This window comes from Antechinus flavipes, chromosome 3 (assembly GCF_016432865.1).
Source record: "Antechinus flavipes isolate AdamAnt ecotype Samford, QLD, Australia chromosome 3, AdamAnt_v2, whole genome shotgun sequence".
Classification (NCBI taxonomy): Eukaryota; Metazoa; Chordata; class Mammalia; order Dasyuromorphia; family Dasyuridae; genus Antechinus; species Antechinus flavipes.
The window spans coordinates 615,355,784-615,378,817 of record NC_067400.1 but is presented as its reverse complement, the minus strand read 5'-3'; the positions used below and the strand labels follow the sequence as shown (position 1 = coordinate 615,378,817).

The 23,034-nt window shown below is 42.0% G+C and overlaps 1 protein-coding gene across 1 annotated transcript in view; it reads left to right on the top strand.

The window, feature by feature from the left end:
* The first annotated feature begins 1,366 nt into the window (after nt 1–1,366).
* The window catches only part of SAE1 (SUMO1 activating enzyme subunit 1), a 52,103-nt gene continuing 30,435 nt past the window's right edge, over nt 1,367–23,034 (top strand). Inside the window, exons 1-5 of the mRNA XM_051989297.1 lie at nt 1,367–2,247; nt 15,942–16,053; nt 16,975–17,151; nt 19,095–19,237; nt 20,905–21,004. Of these exons, the coding sequence (XP_051845257.1) occupies nt 2,153–2,247; nt 15,942–16,053; nt 16,975–17,151; nt 19,095–19,237; nt 20,905–21,004 (627 nt within the window). The 5' untranslated portion in view covers nt 1,367–2,152. The remainder of the gene's footprint in view (nt 2,248–15,941; nt 16,054–16,974; nt 17,152–19,094; nt 19,238–20,904; nt 21,005–23,034) is intronic.

The window sequence follows — 23,034 nt, the reverse complement described above, 5'->3', positions numbered from 1 at the left end:
CTTTCTGGACATGATTCTACAGTAATATTATTCCATTTTTTGAGACTTTCCCCTAAAGCCTGTGATTGACTGATAGACTGCAACTAAAAGTTATGAACAAGATTGATTTTACCTGTTTAAGGTGATTTAATCCGGTTACACAATCTCTTTCCCCTCTTATACTTCTATATATGCACATTATCTTTTCCCAATAGGATGAACGCTATCATTGTATCCCTAGAATCTTGTGCTTGTATGTTTATTTGGTTTCAAATCTTGGCTCTGCCACTTAGTATCCATATGATCTTGGGTAAGTGACTTACCTCCCTTAGTATCCATATGATCTTGGGTAAGTGACTTACCTCCCTGATTCTCAGTTTGCTCATTTATAAAATGAGGGGGGGTTGAGCATGATCTTAAAGGTCCCCTCCAGCTCTAAATCTATGATCCTATGAAATAAACTGTGAGGAAAGAGCTTTTGGGGGCAGCGAGGGGGCACCCGGATGGGAGTCTGCCTTGGCAAGGGAATCAGGGAGAGGGGAGGGGAAAGGCTTCCTCTAGGAAATGGGGGTTTACAGGTCACTTTTTGTCACGGACTCGGGCTGCTCAGAAGAAAATACCGCTGGGGCTGAGAGCCAGTTCCTCACCCAGTAATTGCCCTTGTAGGAGTCCGGAGAGAAATAGACTTCAGGAACCCGGCTCTTCCGGCTAATTGGGGCAATAGCCAGCCAGGGCCGCTAGAGGGCACCGTGGGAACAGCCCCGGCCTCGAGCCAGCCAGACCCAAGTTCAAAGGTGACCTCAGCCACTTCCTGGCTGGGAGACTCTGGGCAAGTCACTTAGCCCTGTCTACCTCAGTTTCCCTAAAATGAGCTGTCTCGGCAAGTCCCTCTAGGATCTCTGCTGAGAAAACCTCCAATGGGCTCCTGGAAAGTGGAATAGGACTCAACAACAAAGAGCCGCAGGCTTTTGAACAATTCCATTTTTGTCCTTGGGTCCTGGTTGCTCAGGACAGTGCCAGGCATGCAGGAAGCACTTAATAAATGCTGTGAACTGATGCTGAGGGAAATGAGATCGTTATATACTCCAACAACAATACTCTATGAGGATCAGTTCTGATGGACGTGGCCCTCTCAGGCAATGAGATGAACCAAATCAGTTCCAACGGAGCAGTAAAGAACTGAACCAGCTAGGAGAGGACTGTGAACCGCAGAATTCCCAATCCCTCTATTTTTGTCCGCCTGCACTTTGGATTTCTTTCACAGGCTAATAATACACTATTTCAGAGTCCGACTCTTTTTGAACAGCAAAATAACTGTTAGGACATGTAGACATATATTGTATTTAACTTATACTTTAACATATTTAACATGTATTGGTCAACCTGCCATCTGGGGAAGGGGTGGGGAAAGGAGGGAAAAGTTGGAACAAAAGGATTTTCAGCTGTCAATACTGAAAAATTACCCATGCATAGAACTTGTAAATAAAAAGCTATAATAATAAAAAAGACAATAAGGCTGGCTTCATGAGATCTCATGTGATACCATCAAAGGGCAGTGACAGGAGATATTCTGTGCCTCAGTTGCTGTATCTGTGAAACGGGAAGGAAGCTGGACTCGGGGCCCGAGCGTCCTCCCGGTCCAAATCCATGACGCCATGGCTGTGAGGAAGGAGCGCTTTAGGCTAGTCGGGAAGGAAGCCAGGGCTCTCAAGCAGCTGCGGTGCCAGCCGCTTTGCAGGGTCTTGCAGGCTCGGCGGGCCGCTGTAGCAAAAGCGCAGAGGAGGGAAACGAGCGCACAGCGCTGAAGGAATCGGAGATGCTGGATCAGGTGGTAGAGTGAGGAACTGTGGTTAGGAGCTCAGAGGTGAAAAAGGCGCGAAGCGACGTCACAAGGGAAGGGGAAGAAGCGGGGGAGGAGGGGAGGAGAGGTTAAGATGGGTCACGTGGCGCGGCACGCACGTGCTTGCCGGTGTGGGGGAGGGGCGCAGCCCTGCGCAGGCGCGACGATTGGCGCCTGCGCACGTACCGCCGGAGCGCGCAGCTGGGGGAGGGGTCCGAAGAGGTTGGCGGTTGGCGGGTAGGTCGCGAGCCGGCGCGCGGGCAAGAAGCAGGCCGGTGAGAGGGACTGAGGAGAAAGAGGAAGATAGCGTGAGGAGCGGAACCCGGCGGCACCATGGTGGAGAAGGAGGAGGTGGGCACCATCAGCGAGGAGGAGGCGGCTCAGTACGACCGGCAGATCCGCCTGTGGGGGCTGGAGGCGCAGAAACGGTGAGGAGCGGTGGGGGAGGGGCGCCGGAAGGGGCTGGGCCAGGGGCGGGGCTTGTCTTAGTCTAGATAATAACTCTTCCTCTCTCGCCTTAGGGGTGCACGTGACCCCCATCCCTTAGATTGAAATCCTCTGGAGGGCAGGCTTTCGCCCCAGGACTGGAACAGCTTTTTGGGGCCCGAGGTTCCCGGGACTGGGAGGAGCAGTCTTATTTTGGCCGGGAGGGGGGGCCTAAAAGACCTGGGTTCGTGCTCTGACCCCTAGTGACCGCTGGACCCTCAGAATCACAAGTTTTGGAGACGCTGGGACGTGCCGGGGAGTGTGGGGGGGGGGTCGCCTTTCCCCTTCTGTTCACTGTTATCATTGAAATCACTCCTAAGCCCCTCTCCCCAAGGATAGGAATAGAAGGTTGGAGAGGTAGTGGCCCCAGCCTTTAGTAAGGACCCAGGCTGGGGTCAGGGAGTCTTTTAAATCCGGCCTCCGCACTTCCCAGCTGGGTGACCCTGTATCCTTCAGTTTCCTCATCTGTTAAATAAGCTGAAGGAAAGGACAGGCTGCTCCAGAGAGTCAAGTGAGACTGAATCCGCTCTGTCCTAAGTATCAGGAATAGAAATAAGAAGCCTTTGTCCTCCAAGAGATTGGGAGTGGGGAGACAGTGCAAAAAGGATGCTCAGAGGGGGAGGGGGAATGTTGTGTTCAGTCAAGCTAAGCTGCCGGCAGAAAATGGAGTTTTGTAGGAAGTCGGGATCCCAGCAGCTCCATTCTGCAGATGTCCAGAGAGGAAAGTCGAGTGAGACGGGAACGGGTTGAGAAGCCCAAGCAGAGGACTCGAGCTGCTTGTGGGGTGGGGGGGAAGGGCCACCCAGCTTGGAGGGAGCGTTAAAATGTTAAAACTTGGAGGGAGTAAAGAGGCATTTGAGCCCTTCCTGGAAGAGAAGAGAGAGCAGAAAAGAGTTTGTAGGTTCATCTGGATTCTGCTGATCCAGAACCTGGAGGGTGGGAGAAGAGAAAGGTCCAACAATAATTGCTTCATTTTTGTTTGGTTTGGTTTGCATTTTTACTGGACCTGTGATTTCATGTGCATACAGTATGAAGTAGCATATCATTATTCTCATTACTTAATGAGAAATCTGAGGCCCAGGTTTGCCTAAGTTTATGAAGTAAATTATTTTTATGGTATAGTGAGGACTAGAAACCAGGCCCCCAGATTCCAGTTCTTGACTAACTCTTTAAACAGGACCTCTTATGTGCAAAACAGGGTGATAAGCATTGATCTTAGGATAATGGATGGGCCTGTCTCCAGGCCTGGTGGTCTTTGGGATAGTAAGGAAAGGGGGAAGAATCAAGAGTGGGAGAAAGTATTGGAGATGAATAAGACTCGACTATGGTTGCTGAAATAAATACATAATAGAAAATATAATTTTCCTCAGAGGATAATTTCCTCTTACTCAGAGGTAGATCACAGTCTCTTCCATCCCATAGCTGACAGTTGTCTTGAGTTTCTGGGCTACCCCCAAATTTTTGAGCCTCATGTATTCAAAAAGAGGCAAAAACATCCCGGCTAGCTGCCCTATTTTTTCCCAGCATCTCTCTAGGCCATCATAAGTCTATTGGAATTGTCTTGGATTACCTCATTGTTGAAAAGAGCCAAGTCACTTTATCAGTTGATTATCGCCTAATCTTCTTGTTGCTTTTTACAATGTTTCCTTGATTCTGCTCACTTCACTTAGCGTCAGTTAATATATGTCTTTCCAGACTTTTCTGAAATCAGCCTGCTGATCATTTCTTATAGAACAATAATATTCCATTACTTTCATATATCAAAATTTATTCAGCCATTCTCCAACTGATGGAAATCCACTCAGTTTCCAGTTTTTGCCACTATAAAAGGAGCTGCCACAAATATTTTTGCACACATGGATCCTTTTCCCTTTTTTGTGATTAGAGAACTCACATTTTAGCAAGGGACAATGACATGTACGTGCCCATGTCAGCCAAAATGATGTATTTTAGAAGTGTGCCTGCTGACTTCTTAGGAAGAGATGGACTCTGTTGACTCTGGTTTTGATGGCTTTAAAGTGAGGGCACCAAAAGCTTCCCAATCACCAGGCTTAAAACCAGGGATCATCCTTGACTCCTGCTCTCTCTTACATTGTCCCTTATCCCCATTCCCCATCCAGTCATTTGTCCAAGTCCTGTAGATTCCAAGTAAAGTCTCTTGCAGCTCTCCTGCTACTGCCCTTCACCTCCTCACACCTTCAGATTCAGACTAATGTTACAGCCTTCTGGTTGGCCTTGAGTCTCCCCACTCCAGTCCACCCTCCACTTTGCTATTGAAGTGATCTTCCTAAAGTGTAGGTCTGACCAAATCTTTCTCCTATTCCATAAGTTTTACTTGTTCCTTTTTGCTTCCAGGAGCAAATGTAAAAAATCCTGTTTGGCTTTTAAAACCCTTCTTAATGTGATCTCTCCCTGCTCTCCTCATTGGGGTTAAGTGACTTGCCCAGGGTCACACAGCTAGGAAGTGTTAGGTGTTTGAGACCAGATTTGAACTCAGGTCCTCCTGACTTCAGGGCTGCCTCCCTGCTTTTTTATGCCTTTTTCCCTTTCTTACGCCCTACAGTCCAATCACTCTGCTTGCTTTTTGTCTCAAGACAGTCTATCTCCCATCTCTGGCCCTGTTCACTTGAGGTCCCCCATTCCTGGACTGTTCTCTCTCTGTCTTCTGCAGCAAGAAACTCTTTAATGTTAACATCTTCACTTTGTGATCCTCTCTAATTTAGCCTTTATGTTTGTATGCCTGCCTGTACACATATACATGTATTTTTGCATATTATCTCCTCCCATTATGCGATTGTTATCTCCTTGAAGCCAGCAACTGTTTCTGCTCTTCTTTTTGTATTCCTAGAACTTAGGTCAGTGCCTGGCATCTTATGAGTGCTTAGTTGATGTTTGTTGACTTGATTTTCTCCTGAAGCATTCAGCAGCCTTGGAGTTTAGAGGATTGAACTGGGTGGGTTGGGTGTTTGGGGGACATCAGAATGTGTGTTGAATTCTCCAAATAAGAGGGCAAGCTTTGGTGTGGAGGAACTATGACAGGTGCTCATATCCTTGAGAAAAGAGGGAGAATGGTCAGGGAACATTAGGTAATTGTAGAAGTGACCTGGACAGAGTCACAAATCCCATTTACAGTTGGAAGGGTCTTTAGAGGACATCTGCCACAACCCTCTCATTTGGCTCATGATGCTACAGGGATTTGCCTGCAGTTACATAGATGATAAGAGCCAGAGCTTCATTTACTACCCAGGTGCTTTGATTTTAAATCCAGCAATGTGCTGCCTCATGGGAATGTGTAGAATTAACCCCAAAGGAGGAGGAGAGATCTTGGAGTACTGGTTCCAGAAGAAATCTTGGGAGATGGTAAGGAATGGGACATGAAAGAAGGTGTAACCCCAACTGGAGGTATTCGTTGTCTTATCAAAGAACATGGTTTCTATCAGTGCAACAAGTTGGAAGGAATATGAGGGGAAAGGGCTAAGATGATGGAAAAATTGCCAAGAGATCTTTGGGTTTATAAAATCCCTAATTAATTTTTCTCCAACTATTCTGAAAAGTAATTTGCAGTTATGCTAAAAAAATTTTTTTTGACAAACATTGGTATAATTTTTTTAAAGTATTTCTTAAATGTACCTTGTCTATTGTCTCCCATTTAGAAAGAAAGAAAAAGGAAAGTCTCCATACAGACATGTAAAGTTAGAACAAATAGTATAGTCAAAATAAGAATCTCCTATAGGATATATCAAAAAAAAAAAATGTGTTTTGATCTGTAGTCTTTCAAAGGCTGGGCAGAGTGTTTCATCACAATTAGAGTTCTAAAGTCTTTCAAAGTTATTTGTCTTAACATTAATATTGTTTACATTGTTCTGATTCTGTTTACTTAGCTCTGCATTGAATATCCATTCCATTTGGCCTTGAGAATCCATTGCTACTTATATTCCCTAAAGAGGTCAAAGGCAGAAAGGTTCCAAGTACCAGAATATTCTTAGAAACACTTTATATAGTATCAAGGAAATGAGAATAGAGTGCCTATCATTTGAAGACAGAGATTGTTAAGATTATACACTAGTCTTCACCTTGAGCAACATAGGAACATTGTTGAGGATTATTGCTAGAGAACCAGGGATAGATTAGTAGTATGAACAGAAGACAGCAGAAATAGAAACCATGAAATAGCCTGATAACTTTATGGTCATTTTTCATCATTTTTATTTCCAAATATAGTCTGCTGCCCCTCTCTGTGCCATTTTTTGGTAAGAAAGCATACAAAAAGAAAAAGAAAAGCAGACCACTAAACTGACATATCAACATTCTTAACATTATGGGCAGTGTTTGCTTTTTTGATTGCTTCCTTCTCTCTCTCCCTCCTGTATTCTCTTTCTCTCTATCTCTTTGGAGGTAGTTTAGGACAAGTTTTATTACCTTCATTTTAATTCACTTTTTCCCCTTTTCTGTGGGGGTCATGAAGAATTGGACACAAGTTAATTAAACAATATACTTTTTAATTTTTTTTTTTTTGCGTGTGTTTAGTTTTTTTTTTTCAGTGACTTTGTATTTTTTTCCATTTGGCCAATTCTGGTTTTTAAGGTATTTTCTTCAGTGGTTTTAGTGCCTTCTTTACCATCCTTTTTTTCATGATGTTCTTGTTTCACTCTCATATCTTTTCCCAAATTTTCCTCTATCTCTATTTGATTTTTAAAAATCCTTTTTGAGTCTTCCAGGAATCTTTTTTTAGGCTTGAAACCAAATCACATTTTTCTTTGAGGCTTTCCATGTAGCTATTTTGACATTTTTATCGGCTGAGTTTGTCTTGCTCTTTCCTGTTACCATAGTAATTTTCTATGGTCAGGTTTCTTTTTTGTTGTTTTCTTTGGAGCAGTGGCCCAAGCTTTAGGTTTTTTGTGCTGCTGTTTTCAGAGCTAATTCTGGGACTCTATAAGTTTTTAGTTCCTCCCAGGTGATGATAATCTAAGGCGAGATGTGGTCAGTTTTCCTAACTTGTGCTGTAGTCTGTCAGCGACCACAAATACTTTTTTCTGCCCTGGAACTGTGCCCCAGACTATATACAGCCAGTGCAAGAGCACTGCACCTCGCAAAGGATCCCCTATAATTTCCTTCTGACCAATTGTCTGATCCTCTTACCATCTGTGGACTTAGTTTGGAATGCGCCATCAATTTAGTTGTCCCCAAAAATCTGCTGCTGTTTTGCCAGGTGTGGTTTGCATTACCTTACTGCCAGACTTTTCCTGCTGACCTTCGAGTTTTCTTGGGCTGAAAAATTGTTTTTCTTTGATTTTTTTTTTTTTTATTCTGCTTCAGAATTCATTTTGAGGTTATTTTAGTGTTGCTTGGAGGGGAATTTGAGAGAGCTTAAGGGAGTCCCTGCCTTTACTCCACCATCTTGGCTCTGCCACTGGAGCAGCATTTCCTGCCTCAGACCTACAGATAGGAGACATGTATACTTTTCGTCTCTTCTGACACATAATTGCATGACATTCAGATTGTTTTTTGTCTTCATATTTACATTATGATTATATATTTTTCTATTTCATTTGTTAATGTTTAAGTCTTCCTCTGTTTTCTAGATTTCTTCATGTTTCTTACCAAATAAGTATAAAAAAATTTTCATTACATTCATGCAACACGATATATTTTGTGTTGTTCTCTAATCATTTGACAACTCTGGCAACTAATTCTAAGTGCCATATCTGGCTCTTGGGAAGAATTGAGAAAATGGACTTCCTTTCTTGTTTGCAGAAGTGGGGGACTTTTGTGATGTGATACTTTTTATATTGTCAGATAGAATTAATGTGTTTTGCGAAATTGTTTTTCTCTTTTAAAAAAAGTTTACACTGGAGATAGAGGAATTCAGTCAAAAGTGAATGTGGTATAAAAAATGAAAAGTTTAAGATAAAAATGTAAAGACTCAGTAGTTTTGTAGTCAGGAAGACCTGAATTTCAATTTGGCCTCAGAGACTTAATCTTTCACTGCCTCTATTTCCTCATTTGTAAAATGGGGGTGATAGTAGTATTAATAGTACCTACCTCCCAGGGTGGTTGTGAAGGATCTGTTAAGTTCACATGGGTAAGCATTTTACAAATCTTAATCTTTAAATCTGCTGCTGCTGAGCTATGGATTGTTGGCTGCCTTTTGTTTTTCATATCTACAGCGCCAAGGATTGTGGTAGAGATGTGTACCTTGTTTTATGTAGATCTGACTGAGTTACTAGTGACTATTCCCACCTGACCCATCATTCTGGAGCATATCCCCTAGGAGAACTTCTACAGTGGGAGGGTGACAATGCTATTTCTGATGGCCTAAATTGAAATGCAGATGGATTTTACAGTAAAAAACAGCATTTCAAGTGATAATCTAGTACAGGTGAAATAGGATCTCGATGCTACAGGATCACTTGGGCTCAAGGGCTTAGTTGGCCTGGGAGACTAAAGTCTGTATCACTCTCAAGTAGAATTTTTTTTTTAATCTTAACATTCATTGTTTTATTTTGAATTCCAAATTCTTTCCCTCTCTCCCCTCTTAGAAAGGTAATACCTATTATATATGTAAAGTTATATAAAACATTTCCATATTCGCTATGTTGCAACAGCAACAACAAAAGACTAAAGAAGGTAAATTAAGATATGCTTCAATCTGCTTTGAATCATGTGGAGGAAATGGGGGAATATGACCCAGCTATTCACAAACAGCTTGTATCGAACCTTCTTTGAAAAGGTAACCCATTCTTAAGTTTATACTTAGGCTATCCCAAGGTAAGGTCTGTAGACTAAATCCAAGAGAGGTAAGAATTTAAACAAATTGGAAGTGTAGCAGGAAAAGCACTATATTCAGCAAGGAGAGAAAGGCCAAAGTTAGAAGACTCTAATTTTTCTTTGACTCCACTTGCTCATCTATAAAATGGGAATGACACTGGTCTTGCAGAAAGCTCTTATGTAATCATTTCTCCCTTGGCTACTCTATGAGGGGATTTCTCTGACTGCTGCCACAGGTCCTAGGAAGTTCCCTGTTGGGATAATTTCATCCTATAAGGTCCCATCATCTTGGAGTACAGCCATCTCCTCCTCCCTCGGAATGGAGATGGGATCATGATCAGAGAGCTCTGAACTTAGGCATCTCCCACCTGCCTCCACTCGTCCCCTTCTACTCTGCCCTGAGATCCGGTAACTCCCCGCCCCTCCCTGCCCCTTTTCTGCTCCCTGGTCTTCACCCATAGATTGGAAAGCTCATCCAGGGTAAGCACTGCCCTTTTGCTTTCATGTTTGTAGCTCTAGCATCATGCTTTGCATGTAGTAGGTGCTTAAGAAGTACTTATTAACTCATCACTCAATTGAAAGTTACTAATGATCTCTTAATTGACAGCCCTGATGGTTTTTCTCAGTCTTCACCTCGTCGGCTTGTATGAAGGCTTTGACACTGCTGAGTGCTCTCTCCATCTAGATACCAGCTCTGACACTGCTCTGCCTTTATTCTCTTCCTACCTGTCTGGCTAGACTGGCAGGAGCATCTTCCATGTTGTGCTCCCAAGCTGTAGTCGTCCCTTCTGCCTCAGCGGCACACCCTCATCTCACTTAATTCCCCTTTCCAGCTCCCCCAGCTTTGTCATCTTTATGCTGAAGACGCCTAGGTTGAACTCCCTAGCTCTAAGTTCCTTCCTACTGCTATCCAGCCTCACCAATTGCCCAGTAGGTGGTTTGTATTGCCTGTCCCTTTTGTAAGTTCAATGTGTTCAAAATAATTCATTCTCTCATCCTCCCTCTTTTGCCCTTAATCATTTTCTGAACTTCCCCATTTTCTCCAGTTACCTGCTTTCCTTCTAATCTTGACTGCATTGATTTGTTTATGCAAAGCCATTTAAATTTAATGTAATCACAATTAACCGTTTTACATCCTATAATGCTCTTATCTCTTATGTGTGGTTAATTTCTTGACAGGTAAATTTTTTTGCATTCCTTTAGTTTGCTTATATCACCTTTAAGTCTGAATCAAGTATTCATTTTATACTTTTCTTGGTATACAGTGTGAGATGTTGGTCTGTACCTAGTTTCTGCCAAACTGCTTTCTAGTTTTCCCAGTGATTTTGTCAGATAGTGAGTTCTTGTCCCCAAAACTTGGATATTTTTCAAACCTTAGGTTACCATGGTTACTTACTGCTGTATTGTGTGTATCTAATGATTCACCTCTATTTCTCAACCAGTATCAGATTGTTTTAATGGTTACAGCTTTGTAACACTGTTTATTCATCTGTGGCTTCTCATGCTCTCTCACCCTGTGTATCTAATCCATTGCAAAATCCTGATGATTGATTCTATCTCCATCTTACATCCTATTCTCTTCTCTACTTTCACATGACTTTCAGTCTAGGTCAGGCCCTCATTGCCTCTGTTTGGGACTTTATAAGCACAGAAAATGCTCTTCCTGCTTTAATTAAGTCTTTCCCCCTCCAGTAATCTTTCATATAGCTGCCAGAGTGTTTTGTTAAAGCACCTCTCTGGTCATGTCACTTCTTTGCTCAAAACACACCAGAGGCTCCCTGTTCTTGGATCAGATCATCACTTGGCTCCAAGCTACCAGCCTTTCCCTCTCACAGACTTGTGTGAGTTTTGAAAATATATTACTACCAAATTGTGGTATATGAATGTTATGGAATATTATTGCTCTGTAAGGAATGACCAGCAGGATGAATACAGAGAGGCTTGGAGAGACCTACATGGACTGATGCTAAGTGAGATGAGCAGAACCAGGAGATCATTATACACTTCGACAACGATATTGTATGAGGATGTATTCTGATGGAAGTGGATTTCTCTGACAAAGAGACTTAACTGAGTTTCATTGGATAAATGATGGACAGAAACAGCTACACCCAAAGAAGGAATACTGGGAAATGAATGTGAACTATTTGATTTTTGATTTTCTTCCTGAGTTATTTTTACCTTCTGAATCCAATTCTCCCTGTGCAGCGGGAGAACTGTTCGGTTCTGCAAATGTGTATTGTATCTAGGATATACTGCAACATATTTAACATATATAGGACTGCTTGCCATCTTGGGGGAGGGGGAGGGAGGGGAAAAAAACGAAACATAAGTGATTTCAAGGGATAATGCTGTGTAAAAATTATCCTGGCATGGATTCTGTCAATACAAAGTTATTATTAAATAAAATTAAATTTAAAAAAAAAAAAAGAAAATATATTACTACCTTTCCCATTAAAGAACACAAAAACAGAAACCCATCATACACGGCTAATGGGGAAGTCACCGTGCAAACAAAGATATATTCAGTAAATTATATAACGGCTATGTAAGTCATTAATAGAGGGGAAGGCTTCCTGTAAAAGGTGGTGCTTTAGTTGGGACCTGAGGAAAGCCAGGGAGGTCAGTAGTCAGTGTGGAGAAGGGAGAGTCCTCCATTCTGAGGACAACCAGAGACAATGCCTGGGGCTGAAAGATGGAGGGGTTTGGTTCATTGAACAGCCAGGAAGCCAAGAGGACTTGATGGGGGAGGGAGGTGTGAGGAAGGGGCCAGATTCTGAAGGGTGTTGAATGTCCAAGAGAGCATTTTGTGTTACTTCAGGAGCTATGAAGAGCCCCTGGGGCTGAGGGGTGGTGAGGGGTCCAGGATCAGTTCTGGGTTGGAAGCCTGAGGGCCTGGGAGGCTGATACTGCCCGGGAAGGTTTGGGGGGAAGAGCAGGAGTTGTGCTTTGGACGTGCTGTATATGAGGTCCTGTAGGCAGGAAATTTTGAAAATTTCGAATAGAGTTAGAACAAATTTCCACATTAGCAATGTCTTTAAAAATACCCCTCTCTCGGCTGGGGGGGACGGGGTTGGGGGGGAGAGGGCACGTAGCATGTTTCATCCATGAGTCTTTGGAGTCCTGATGGAATGAATTCCTCGGCGAGTTCAGCACAAAAACTAGGCCATCTCATCCATACATTACAACTTGTTCATCCATCCTTTGTTGTATCGCCACCCGCTTTGCCCCCTCAGAAAGAACTGGAGTTATCTTTGTACAGCCTTAGAGTGGTTTTGTTCAGGACCCTCTGGGGCCTCCCCCATCTCATCTCTTATTTCACTGTTGATTAAAAATTATTTCTGTGCCCATCGGGGAGGACATGGGGGAGGGGCGCACACATTTCTTTACTTCCTAAGATGAGAGTGCATGTGCCCCTCCTTTTTGGCTGGGTGGTTGTCTCCTTGTGCACCCTTAACTTTGCTTTCTTTCCTTGTACACCTTTTCCCCCTCTTTCCAGTCTTCTCTTTAAGATCATCAAGACATAACAGAATGACTCCCAAATGATTCTCAGGCCTTGTCTGCTTGGGCTCCCTCCATGAATCCTAATGATGAGAAGGATCAGAGAGGCCACACTTCTGTCACATCTCTGTGTTAGAGCGTAAGCAGTCTCTCCCGGTTTAATCAGTTGTTATTGGTCATCGTATTGACAGAGATTTTCTTTACTCTTTGGTTTGAAAAGGAGTCCAGAGTTCTTACAATTCTGATCTTTTCATCAGGAAAGCTTGGGAGTTCTCTTTCATTAAAGATCCATTTTTCCCTTGTAGCATTATACTCAGGGTAAGTTAATTGTTGGCTGTAAGCTCACATCCTTTGCCTTCTACCATAGTCTAGATTTTCTGTTCCTTTATGATGGTCATTGTTAACTCTTGTGTGATATCCTGACTGAGGTTCTTGGTACTTGAATTCTTTGCTTGCAGTACTTTGTCTTTGACCTGAAGGTTCTAGATTTTAACCCTGATGTTCCTGGGAGTTCTCATTTTGAGATTTATTTTAAGAAGTGACTAGTGAATTCTTTGTTTCCGTTTTGCCCTTTGGTTCTAAGAGATCTGAGCAGTTTCTTTCTTTCTTTCTTTCTTTCTTTTTTTTTTTAATGATTTTGAAATAGAATGTCTAGGTTCCTTTCTCCAGTCTTGGCATTCCGGGGATTCTTAGTTTTTTTTTCTTTGCTATGTTTTCCAGGTCATTTGTTTTTGCTGAGATACCTTAAATTTTCTTTCTTTTTAACTTTTGGACTTTGTTTTGCTATTTCTTGTTGCTTCATTGAGTCATTAGCTTCATTTGGTCATTTTAATTTTTGGAGAATTTGTTGCTTGGGCAAGCTTTATGCTTTTTTGTGCCAAGTTGTTAATTCCCTTTCCAATTCTTTTTCCCATAGCACTCATTTCTTTTCCAGCAGTTTTTTCCTCAGGCACTTTCATTCCATTTCTAAAAACACTTTTGTCTCTTTTTAACCTCTTACCTCATCTCTTTTCAGGTATTTTAGTTGAGTTTGTGCCCAAGCTATGTTTTCTCTGAGTTAATATTTGTGTGTGTTTTGGAGTCACGTTCTTTTGTGTTTGGGTCTTGAGTGTCCTTGTCACCATAATAGTTTTTATTATTTTGAGGTTCTTTTCTCTGTTCTTCCAAGGATTGATGTTAAAGCTAAACTCTGCCACACTTCTAGAGGGAGGGTCTGACCTTGTCTGGTTGCTGCTTTAGAGTATTGAGTACTACATTATTCTGAGATCTCATGGACAGCCTGGAGACCTGCAGGCTTTCATTGTTCCCGAAGTGGTCTGATGTAGGGCAAAATCTGATTGCTGTGCTCTTTCTCCCCCAAGAGTTCTACAAGATCCTGACCTGGATTTGGGTCTGAACAAGAATAGATGCTGTGGATTTTGATCATATCAGCAAACTGGAAAACTGCTGGACTATAGGCAGAATTGTAGACTTCCCTTTGGCTTGGGATTCCTGCTCTGGAAGCTGGAAGTTGGAAGTGAGACCCCACTCTGCTCTTGGGGGCCTGAACTACACCATTGATGCTGCTGACTTCTGAACTTATCCTTTCTCCAAATACTGCCTCCCTTCCCAGGAACACCACTGCTGATGGGCTTGTCCCTTTCTTACTCTCCTTTGGATCTACAACCTGGACCTGGAGAGTGGGCAGCAAAACTTCCAGCTGGTACCTGTCCCTGTCTCAGGGCTAGGCGTGAATCTTTTTTTTTTTTTTTTAATTTTTTATTTAATAATTACTTTATATTGACACTCGTCTCTGTTCCGATTTTTTTTTTCCCCTCCCTCCCTCCACCCCCTCCCCTAGATGGCAAGCAGTCCTTTATATGTTGGATATGTTGCAGTATATCCTAGATACAATATATGTTTGCAGAACCGAACAGTTCTCTTGTTGCATAGGGAGGATTGGATTCAGAAGGTATAAATAACCCGGGAAGAAAAACAAAAATGCAGATAGTTCACATTCGTTTCCCAGTGTTCTTTCTTTGGGTGTAGCTGCTTTTGTCCGTCATTTATCAATTGAAACTCAGGTCTCTTTGTCAAAGAAATCCACTTCCATCAAAATATGTCCTCATACAATATCGTTGTCGAAGTGTATAATGATCTCCTGGTTCTGCTCATTTCACTTAGCATCAGTTCATGTAAGTCTCGGCTAGGCGTGAATCTAAGACCTCTTACTACCCTTACTTCTCATGGCACTGGAAGTTTTGTGCAAGCATGCCTCTGCCTTGACCGCTGACACCAGTGTCCGCAGACCTCCTTGCCGGTCCCGCTGGATTGGGCAAAGGATTCACAGTGACTTTTTCTGAATTTCTGTCAGGATTTGGTCTAGTGAATCTTCTAAACTTGATAAGAGAGTTTGTGGAGAGAAATTCATTTTATAGCTTCCAGTCCCTCTGCCTTCTTGGCTCCACATCCATAAAAAAACACTTCATCATGGTTCCTATCATAGTGTCAGCCTCCACCTGGCAGTGCCCAGGCCACAGCTGGCCTTCACAGAGGGAATTTTCTAAACTACTGATCATAAGTTTGGTCCCCGTTCCTCTAATTTTATCTATGTGGGAATATGTTATATGTTGTTTTCTTTTATCTAATTTAAGTTCCTTAATAGTGGAAACTTTTACTTTTGTCTTTATATATCAGATACCTTGTAAGGATTTATTAGTTGCTTGTTGAATAATTGATTATATTCTTGGCTCAGTATGTTCAACCATTCCCCAGTTGGTGGGTACCTACTTTCCTTCTGGACCTTGGTTACTACAAAAAAATTTACAGTAAATATTTTGTAAATATGGGATCTATCTTTTTGTTTTTTTACTTCCCTGAAGTCATATGCCTTATAGTTGGGTCAAAGAATATGTACAATTGAGTGACTTTTCTAATTTAATTCCAAATTGTTTTAATATGGTTTCCTCCCTGTTAAAATGAGGAGGTTGGCCTAGGTGATCTCTGAAATCCCATAAAGCTTCCTTCTTTAACATTTTAATTGTGTGATTTGCTAATGGTGATATAGAAGCCATTCCTGTTTGGGTCTAGAGCCACCATGCTAGGTAATGGAAAGAGCACTAGGGTAAGGTTGGGACCCAAAGAACCCCTTAGGAGAACAAGTTCCTTCAGCATGCAGGGCCCTCCTCCTGTCTATAATCAGAAAATCAGGAAGTTTGACTCTAGATAGCTTTTGGAAGAGCTTTTCAGGGTGTAATCCCAGCATTTTAGGAATCCTGAAGGGTCTTCCAACTGGAATCCTTTCTGAAAATCTAACACATCCAGCCATTCCTGAAATTGGTGACATCAGCTTGCAATCCTTCTATAATTAATGATGTGTCTCTTACAGGTTGCGGGCTTCTCGGGTGCTTCTTGTTGGAATGAAAGGTTTGGGGGCAGAAGTTGCCAAGAATCTCATTTTGGCAGGTGTGAAAGGACTGACCATGATGGATCATCAGAAGGTGAAATTCCATTTTTATTAACCTACTTAGAGTCATCTTATCTGCCTCACCTCCCAGCCAAGATTCCATAGGTTAGGTGAAGCAAGATGCTAGTCTTTATGTTAGTGTGAATGGTGGAAGAGGAGGAGGTCTTGTGCTTTCATGGGAGCAAAATTGGGTTAAGGCCCTAGCTCTACCTCTAAATCCTAGTTGTAGTATTTATTTTTCATGTGTCATGCCCTAGCTTCCAGCACCCCATTTAATCAGTGCTTGTTGATTGGCTGGTTATGCAAGCCTTCTTTCGTTGTTCCTCAGAATGTTAGTTTTCTGTACCTAGATCTTGAGCTTAAGAGCAGGGGCTTTGTTCAGTTGTTGGACATTCAGCCTTTGCTCATCGGCCTCCATTGATCAACAGTGTTAAAGTGGGGAAATTTTCCTAAGTGATAACATTTTTCTTAACACAAGGGGGAGCTATTGATCTCTGAATAGGAAGAACAGTTATCAAGTGAAATTTTTCTCTCCTGGGACGTTGAGGAAAGGAAGCAGGGCCTGTAGGGTAGGAGAAACCTTTTTTTCCTTTCAAATTATTTTTTATTTTTCTGAATTTGACAAACACTAATAAAAACAAACATTTGCATTTATAAAGAGAAAAAAGGAATGTATATGAAACAAAAAATTTTACTACATGAATTTTTTAAAGCACTTACTCAAGTTATTTCCAAAGCTGCCTCAGTTGTTTGCATTGCCCTTTGAACCACCAGGGTTTTTTGTTGTTCTTTTTGGTTTGTTTTACATACATGTACATCAATTTTTAAAATACACATTTCTGTATGAATTATATTGGGAGGAGTATCCATAAAAAAATCCAAAAGTTCATCATAATATCTTTTGTTAGAGATGTCTTTTGTGCAAAAGTTTAAAATTTTAAAAATTTATTTCAAGGTATCTCCAGAAGACACTAGTGCTCAGTTCTTGATTCCTACTACTGGATCCTCTGGCCGAAATCGGGCAGAAGCCTCTTTGGAACGAGCACAGAACCTCAATCCCATGGTGGACGTGAAGGTGGACACAGACAATGTAGAAGACAAACCTGAGACTTTCTTCACTCAATTTGATGCTGTACGTTTTATAGGAAATCAATATCTAAGCTTGAATTTTCACAATATGAAAATTTCTCAGCATATCCTTTCAAATAGAACCTTCTATTCACTTAGGCCTTTTTCTTTCTTGCTTCTCTTTTCTGGCACCAAAGATCATGACATTTTATATTTGTAGGAAGAATCTCTGTAATTGATTTCTTTCCTCCTTAGCAAACATTTGGTTTTACTTGTGGCATTCCTTGAATTGTTAATGTTCGAGGCTCTGGTTACGAGAGCCAAAGTGTCAAACCACTAATTGTGATATTTAGATATACGGTAAATAGGAGCTGCTGCCGTGTTGCCCATTAGTCTGACCCATTTCCTAATAGAGCATCTGTTTGTGTTAATGGGCCCTCTTAATGAGACAGTGGGGCAGGTTTCTCCTTAATCCCCTTTACACATCTGTTCACTTACACATTTGGCTTTTAAGTTTGTAGTTGTCTGGAGATAGAAGTATTTTTTGACTAACACACCAACTTGTTTTTCTCTTTTGAAAATGGATTTATTTCCATTTTTTAAAGGCTTACAAACTAGGATTGTGGTAGAGAGAATATGGACTCAAAAAATTAAAATAACATTTGTCATTTTTTTTCCTTTCACATTCCCTTCACATTTCTTAATGTGGGGTCTATGAACTTGGTTTTTTGTTGTGTTTTTGTTTCTGTTGTTTGGGTTTTTGTTTTTGTTTTTGGCCAGACTAGTAACTGTCAAGTTTGAGGCAGATTTGAACTCAAATCCTCCTGACTCCAGGACTGATATTATATCCATGTGAACTTGTTTTTAAAGTATATTTTGAGAACTGCATTTAAAGTAAATTGGCTTCTAGTTATTTTATGCATTTAATACATGATTTCCAGGAGTCCTTAAGCTTTTCCTTAACGCCATAGGCGTTCAAAACACATACAAAATAAGTTTAAAACTCTGCCCAAAAAAAAATATGTAGTCTTTGGAAGCTGAATTTCTTATCTTTGATTTGTTTCTGGTTTAAGTACTAAAATATATCATGGCCAGCTCTTTGATTTAGTGGAATACAGCTGGCAGTCTCAGAGACACAATGATTATTCTTTGAATGAATCACTGAGTCTGTGTGAAAGTCACTTGGTTTGAAACCTTTCCTGTTGACCATTAACGCAGCTAACATTTCACACCAGATTTTGTGGAAATCCCAGCAGGGCTTTGTTTTATTTCTGTTTTCCTAATATCAACCCAAAGGACAGAAAAAATGCCAAGTTCTAATATAAATTGATGACCTCCATGGTCACTTTTGAAAAGTGGTTTTGAGCCTGACTGTAGGTTAGCAACCATTCAAAATTGGAAGAAAGCCTTCTCGCATACCTTGATTTGAGTCTTTCATGATCTTCATGATTCTCTTCAGTCTATAATTGACATATGCCTTTATTGCAGCCCAAGATTGATCATGTTGGCTACTTGGCAGTGACGTCACACTTTTGGCACACATTGGGCATGATTAGAAGATGTTTAGAGAGAGAATTCTTTGTACCCTCTTCCTTGTCCTCGTTCTCCCCCTTTTTTCTAATTTAGTTATCCTGCTATGGGACTGCTTCATTTATTGACGATGCTTGTGCCCAAAGGGAAAATGATCTAAAAGATGGCTTGTTAAAGTATTTATAGACAAAGGAATAGAACTCATCTTGTTGAGGGAGCTCAGATTGTTCAGTGTTTTGTGCTGTCTAAACCCCATTTGGGATCAGTAGAATGAAATTGTATCTTAATGAACATTTCTGAACACTGAAACCTGCCATTTTTCTTGTTGTCTTAAAGTGGCATTCTGAGAACCTGTCTTACCAGTTTGAAACTGGTCTTAAACATGTCTGCAGAGCCTGTTCTTTAGGATAGTTAAATGTCAGTAAGGTAAATCGTTGATTGCCAAAACTCATGCCCCGCGTCTTTCTTTTTCTCTAGGTATGTCTGACTTGCTGTTCCCGAGATGTCTTGGTTAAAATTGATCAGATCTGTTACAAAAATAGCATCAAGTTCTTTACCGGAGATGTTTTTGGCTACCATGGATACATGTTTGCTAATCTGGGAGAGCATGAGTTTGTGGAGTAAGTGCTGGGAGAGGAGAGGAGTTCACAGCATCCTGAAAATGAAATGGAATTGCATAAGAAGGACTGACAGCCCTTCCTGCCCCTGCTTTTAGCATTGAGATAATTGAGTAACATATTTCAACATGTCTGTGATTTAATTCATCCTCTCCACCAATCACTTCACAACCTTAAGAGCAACTTGTGCTCTTAGATCATTCTTTTCCAAATCTTGCTATTCATTCTCCTTAGAAGGAGACTTTGCTCTGGCATACAGACTGTGAACTGAGAATTACCAAGGCCTGTAACTGTAACTGTAGCAACTGAGGGATCTCTGTGTTCTAGGCTTGGAAATTTTGCTACTCCAGAGCAAATGAAGACATCATTTTAATGCATTTAGAGGTTTAATGCATATAAGTGCCTGAAAAAACAGTGCTTCTACTGATTTGCAAGGAATGAAGAATCTGGACTTCACACCTCAGGCCAAAACGATCCAAGTATACCTCATTTTTTTGAGTGTGACCACTAACTATTTCCTTGGTTTCAATTAATTATATTCTCTGTGAGCCAACATTATTTCGATCAGTTAAAATCTTGTAAAGGGCAAGAATATCCAGCTCCTCCTCCCATAGAGCCTAGTACAGCACTGTGTGCACTGTAGTGTGTGGGTATATATATGTTTGATGATTATTTGATTGGGCTTTGTCGTCGACCTAAGCAGGCTGCATTGTTCTTTTCCTAATGAGAAGGTCCTCGGTGGAAATGGCATAACCAGAAGAGCCAGGGACAAGGATGGCCAGAAGAGATATTGGCTGGTCACCTCCAGCAGTGGCTACTCCCAGCGCTCTGTGTCCTGCCTCATGTAAGCCTGCCAGGTCAGGGCTATGGACACATTGTATAGAAAGACCCGGAGGTTCACATCCTCACGCAGAGAGGAGGCGTCTAAGGAAGGAGTTAGTCCAGGTCTTTCTGACTCCCCTGTGGAGACACAGGAATTGGGTTCGTAGGAAAATACTTCCAGTATGCTCCATCCCAATGTGGGGGAAGGGGGATCGTCTAAGGAGAAAGTATAGAAAGATTTAGAAAAATACAAGAACATGAGGATGATTGTGAAGTGCTCTGGAGGAGAGGATAGGTTGGAATATGTCACTGATTCTCTCATCCGTGACATGAGGAGGCTGGACTAGATGTCAGTGGCCCCTTCCATTTATAAGTCCGGGATCCCAGCAGCTTCGTTTTCTGTGAAGAGTAAAAAGTCATCAAGGGGAGCTCTGAAGTGCCCATGAAGTGGGAGCCGTGCTCCTTTTTAGCACTTAGAAATGGAGTACCAGGTCCTATTTCAAACAGACATGTTTGAGTCCTGTGAGCTCTGTGGCCATGGGAGTATAGGAGCCCTGAAAAACTGCAGGTCCTGTCTTTTAACTGCAGTGTTGGTGCCGCATTCTCTCGGATGCCCGTGCTAGAGGCTCCAGGAGGAGAGAACTTGGGCGAGTTCCTTTGGTCAGCTCTCCTGCCTTAAAAGGTCATCAGACTGAAGGTAACATCCAGGTCCCTTTTTTCAGGATGCCCTTCAAAGAGGCCCAGAGGCCACATGGTTGAGAAACCAGTTTGGGAGGAGGGGGCAGTCAAACTAGGGACCCCAAAGGTCCTTCCATTTCTGAGATTCTATGGCTTGTGTCATTTTTTAGGGAGAAAACCAAAGTCCCCAAAGTCAACCCAGGAATGGAAGATGGACCTGACACTAAGAAGGCAAAGTTGGAGGCCACGGAAACAACAATGGTCAAAAAGGTAGATGTACTGCTGACCCTCTATCTACCCTTACTGTCCCTCAGCCTGTTAGGAAGATGGCTGAGAGGGAGATGGGGCTAGGCAGCCACATCTAGAAAGAGTGAGCTGCCTAGGATAGGGACCAGTTTAAACTTTGGAATTTTCTTTTTCTGTTCTTTTTCCTCTTCTACTTATAATAATCTTGGAAGAAAAGCTGTAATGTTGAAAAGCAGGTCATAGAGTAGACTATAAAAGAACTATCCCTAGTCTTACTGTCTATTCACAAGACCTGGTGTTAGAAAGGTGGGCAGCAGCAGCGTGTAATGGATTTGGAGGCAGTAGCTTTGGATTCTTTGTCTTCATTTCATTTTATGTATTAAGGTGTTGTCATTGAACCTAAGGATACGATATTAAGAAATAGGCTTCACTCTCAACTTGCAGTCTGATGGAGCTGGGGGGCTGAGAGAGGCAGAGGAAATGAGCACAAAGCAGTGGGCCAGACCAAGTTTTATAAGCACTTGGAAGTGAGGAGATCCCTTTTACCTGGAAAGGTGGCAGGTTGGTGGGGATCATGGGGGGGGTGATTGATGAAGGAGGCGACATTTGCTCTTTGGATAGAAATGAGGCACAGAAAGAGGCAAATAGCCCTACAAAGTCTTGGGGAAAAGGGAGCTCCTGGAGCAGGGGTTCTTAATTGGGAGTCTTATATTGTTGTCTTGGAATCTCTCCTAGACTTCACCAGATTCTCAAAGGGATCATTGACCCTCAAAGGGTGAAGAATCCCTGATCCAAAGCTTTCCACTAAGCTTGGTGGCTTGGGGAAAGCTTTTGTTGAGGGAGCCTTGGTTTCTTGTCTTTCAGTCGGGATGGTAATAGTTGGCCTAGTACCTGTCACATGAGGTAGCTGTGGTGGAAATACTTGGAACTATCTCAGTGTGAACTGCTTTTATTAAGATGATTGTTTTATGAGTTGGGTACCTTAAAAACCCAGAGTCTAAAAACCCTAGGGGCACCTAGGTGTGGGTAGAGCACCAGCCCTGAAGTCAGGAGGAACCTGAGTTCAAAAGTGGTCTCAGAAACTTAACACTTATTAGCTGTGTGACCCTGGACAAGTCACTTAACCCCACTTGCCTTGGGGGGGGGAGGGAGCAACACATTTGGTTGGTTTCTTTGTTGGAAATTGTTTTATTATCTGGATAGAGATAGGGAGAGGGGTTGCTTTAGATGGGGACCAAAAAAAGTTAGTGGAGGCAGAAGACAGATCAAATACTGGCTCTCTGGCTTCTCTTTAGTATTAAATGTTGTATGAAAAATAACAGGCAACATAGATATTCTAGATCAGTTTTTTTGTTTGTTTGTTTGTTTTAATCCCTAACTGTAGAAATCACAAACATGGAACAAATTCTTAAAAGTGTTATATATCTTAAAACCATGGTAAGAAATATATCTTGTGGAAATTGTAAAATCTTCATCTAAACATCTATTCACAGTAATTTAATTATCGTCAGGGTGAATATTGGTGTTTTGGCCAAAAGTTAGCCTTCCCCCACTCCTTTCCTCCACCTCATCCTGCTCAGTAAAGCTTCTTTAGAATGGTAGGGAGAAGGTTGAGGGAGATGAATTGTTAACAAATGCTGGAGTATAAAAGCGGCATTGTGGGTGCTGTCAGTTTATAAATCACACCCTCTTAGCAGGGTGACACTTGGCCTTGGTGAGGAGGGGTTTATGTCTTTAAGGCCTTCTGGAATTGGAGTAGGGCTTTCACATTTAAATAAAGTTAGTGCCCAGCTTTGTTAGCCATTCACAGCTGGAAGCTTGACACTACTCTTAAGTCCTGCCCGTGCCCTGCCGAGCTGCTCTGGAAATCCCCTTGTGGGAGCTACTTTCTCTAACTATGAAGGGAATGTCGGCTGCCCTGTCATGCACTCTCGGGCTTTTGTGTCCCAGTTATCCAGCTCGTCAATTAACAAGCCCTTCTTCCTACCCAGGGCCCAATTTTAAGGTATCAAAATATTCTCCAGCTGACATTGTTAGTCAGCTGTTTCCTTGAA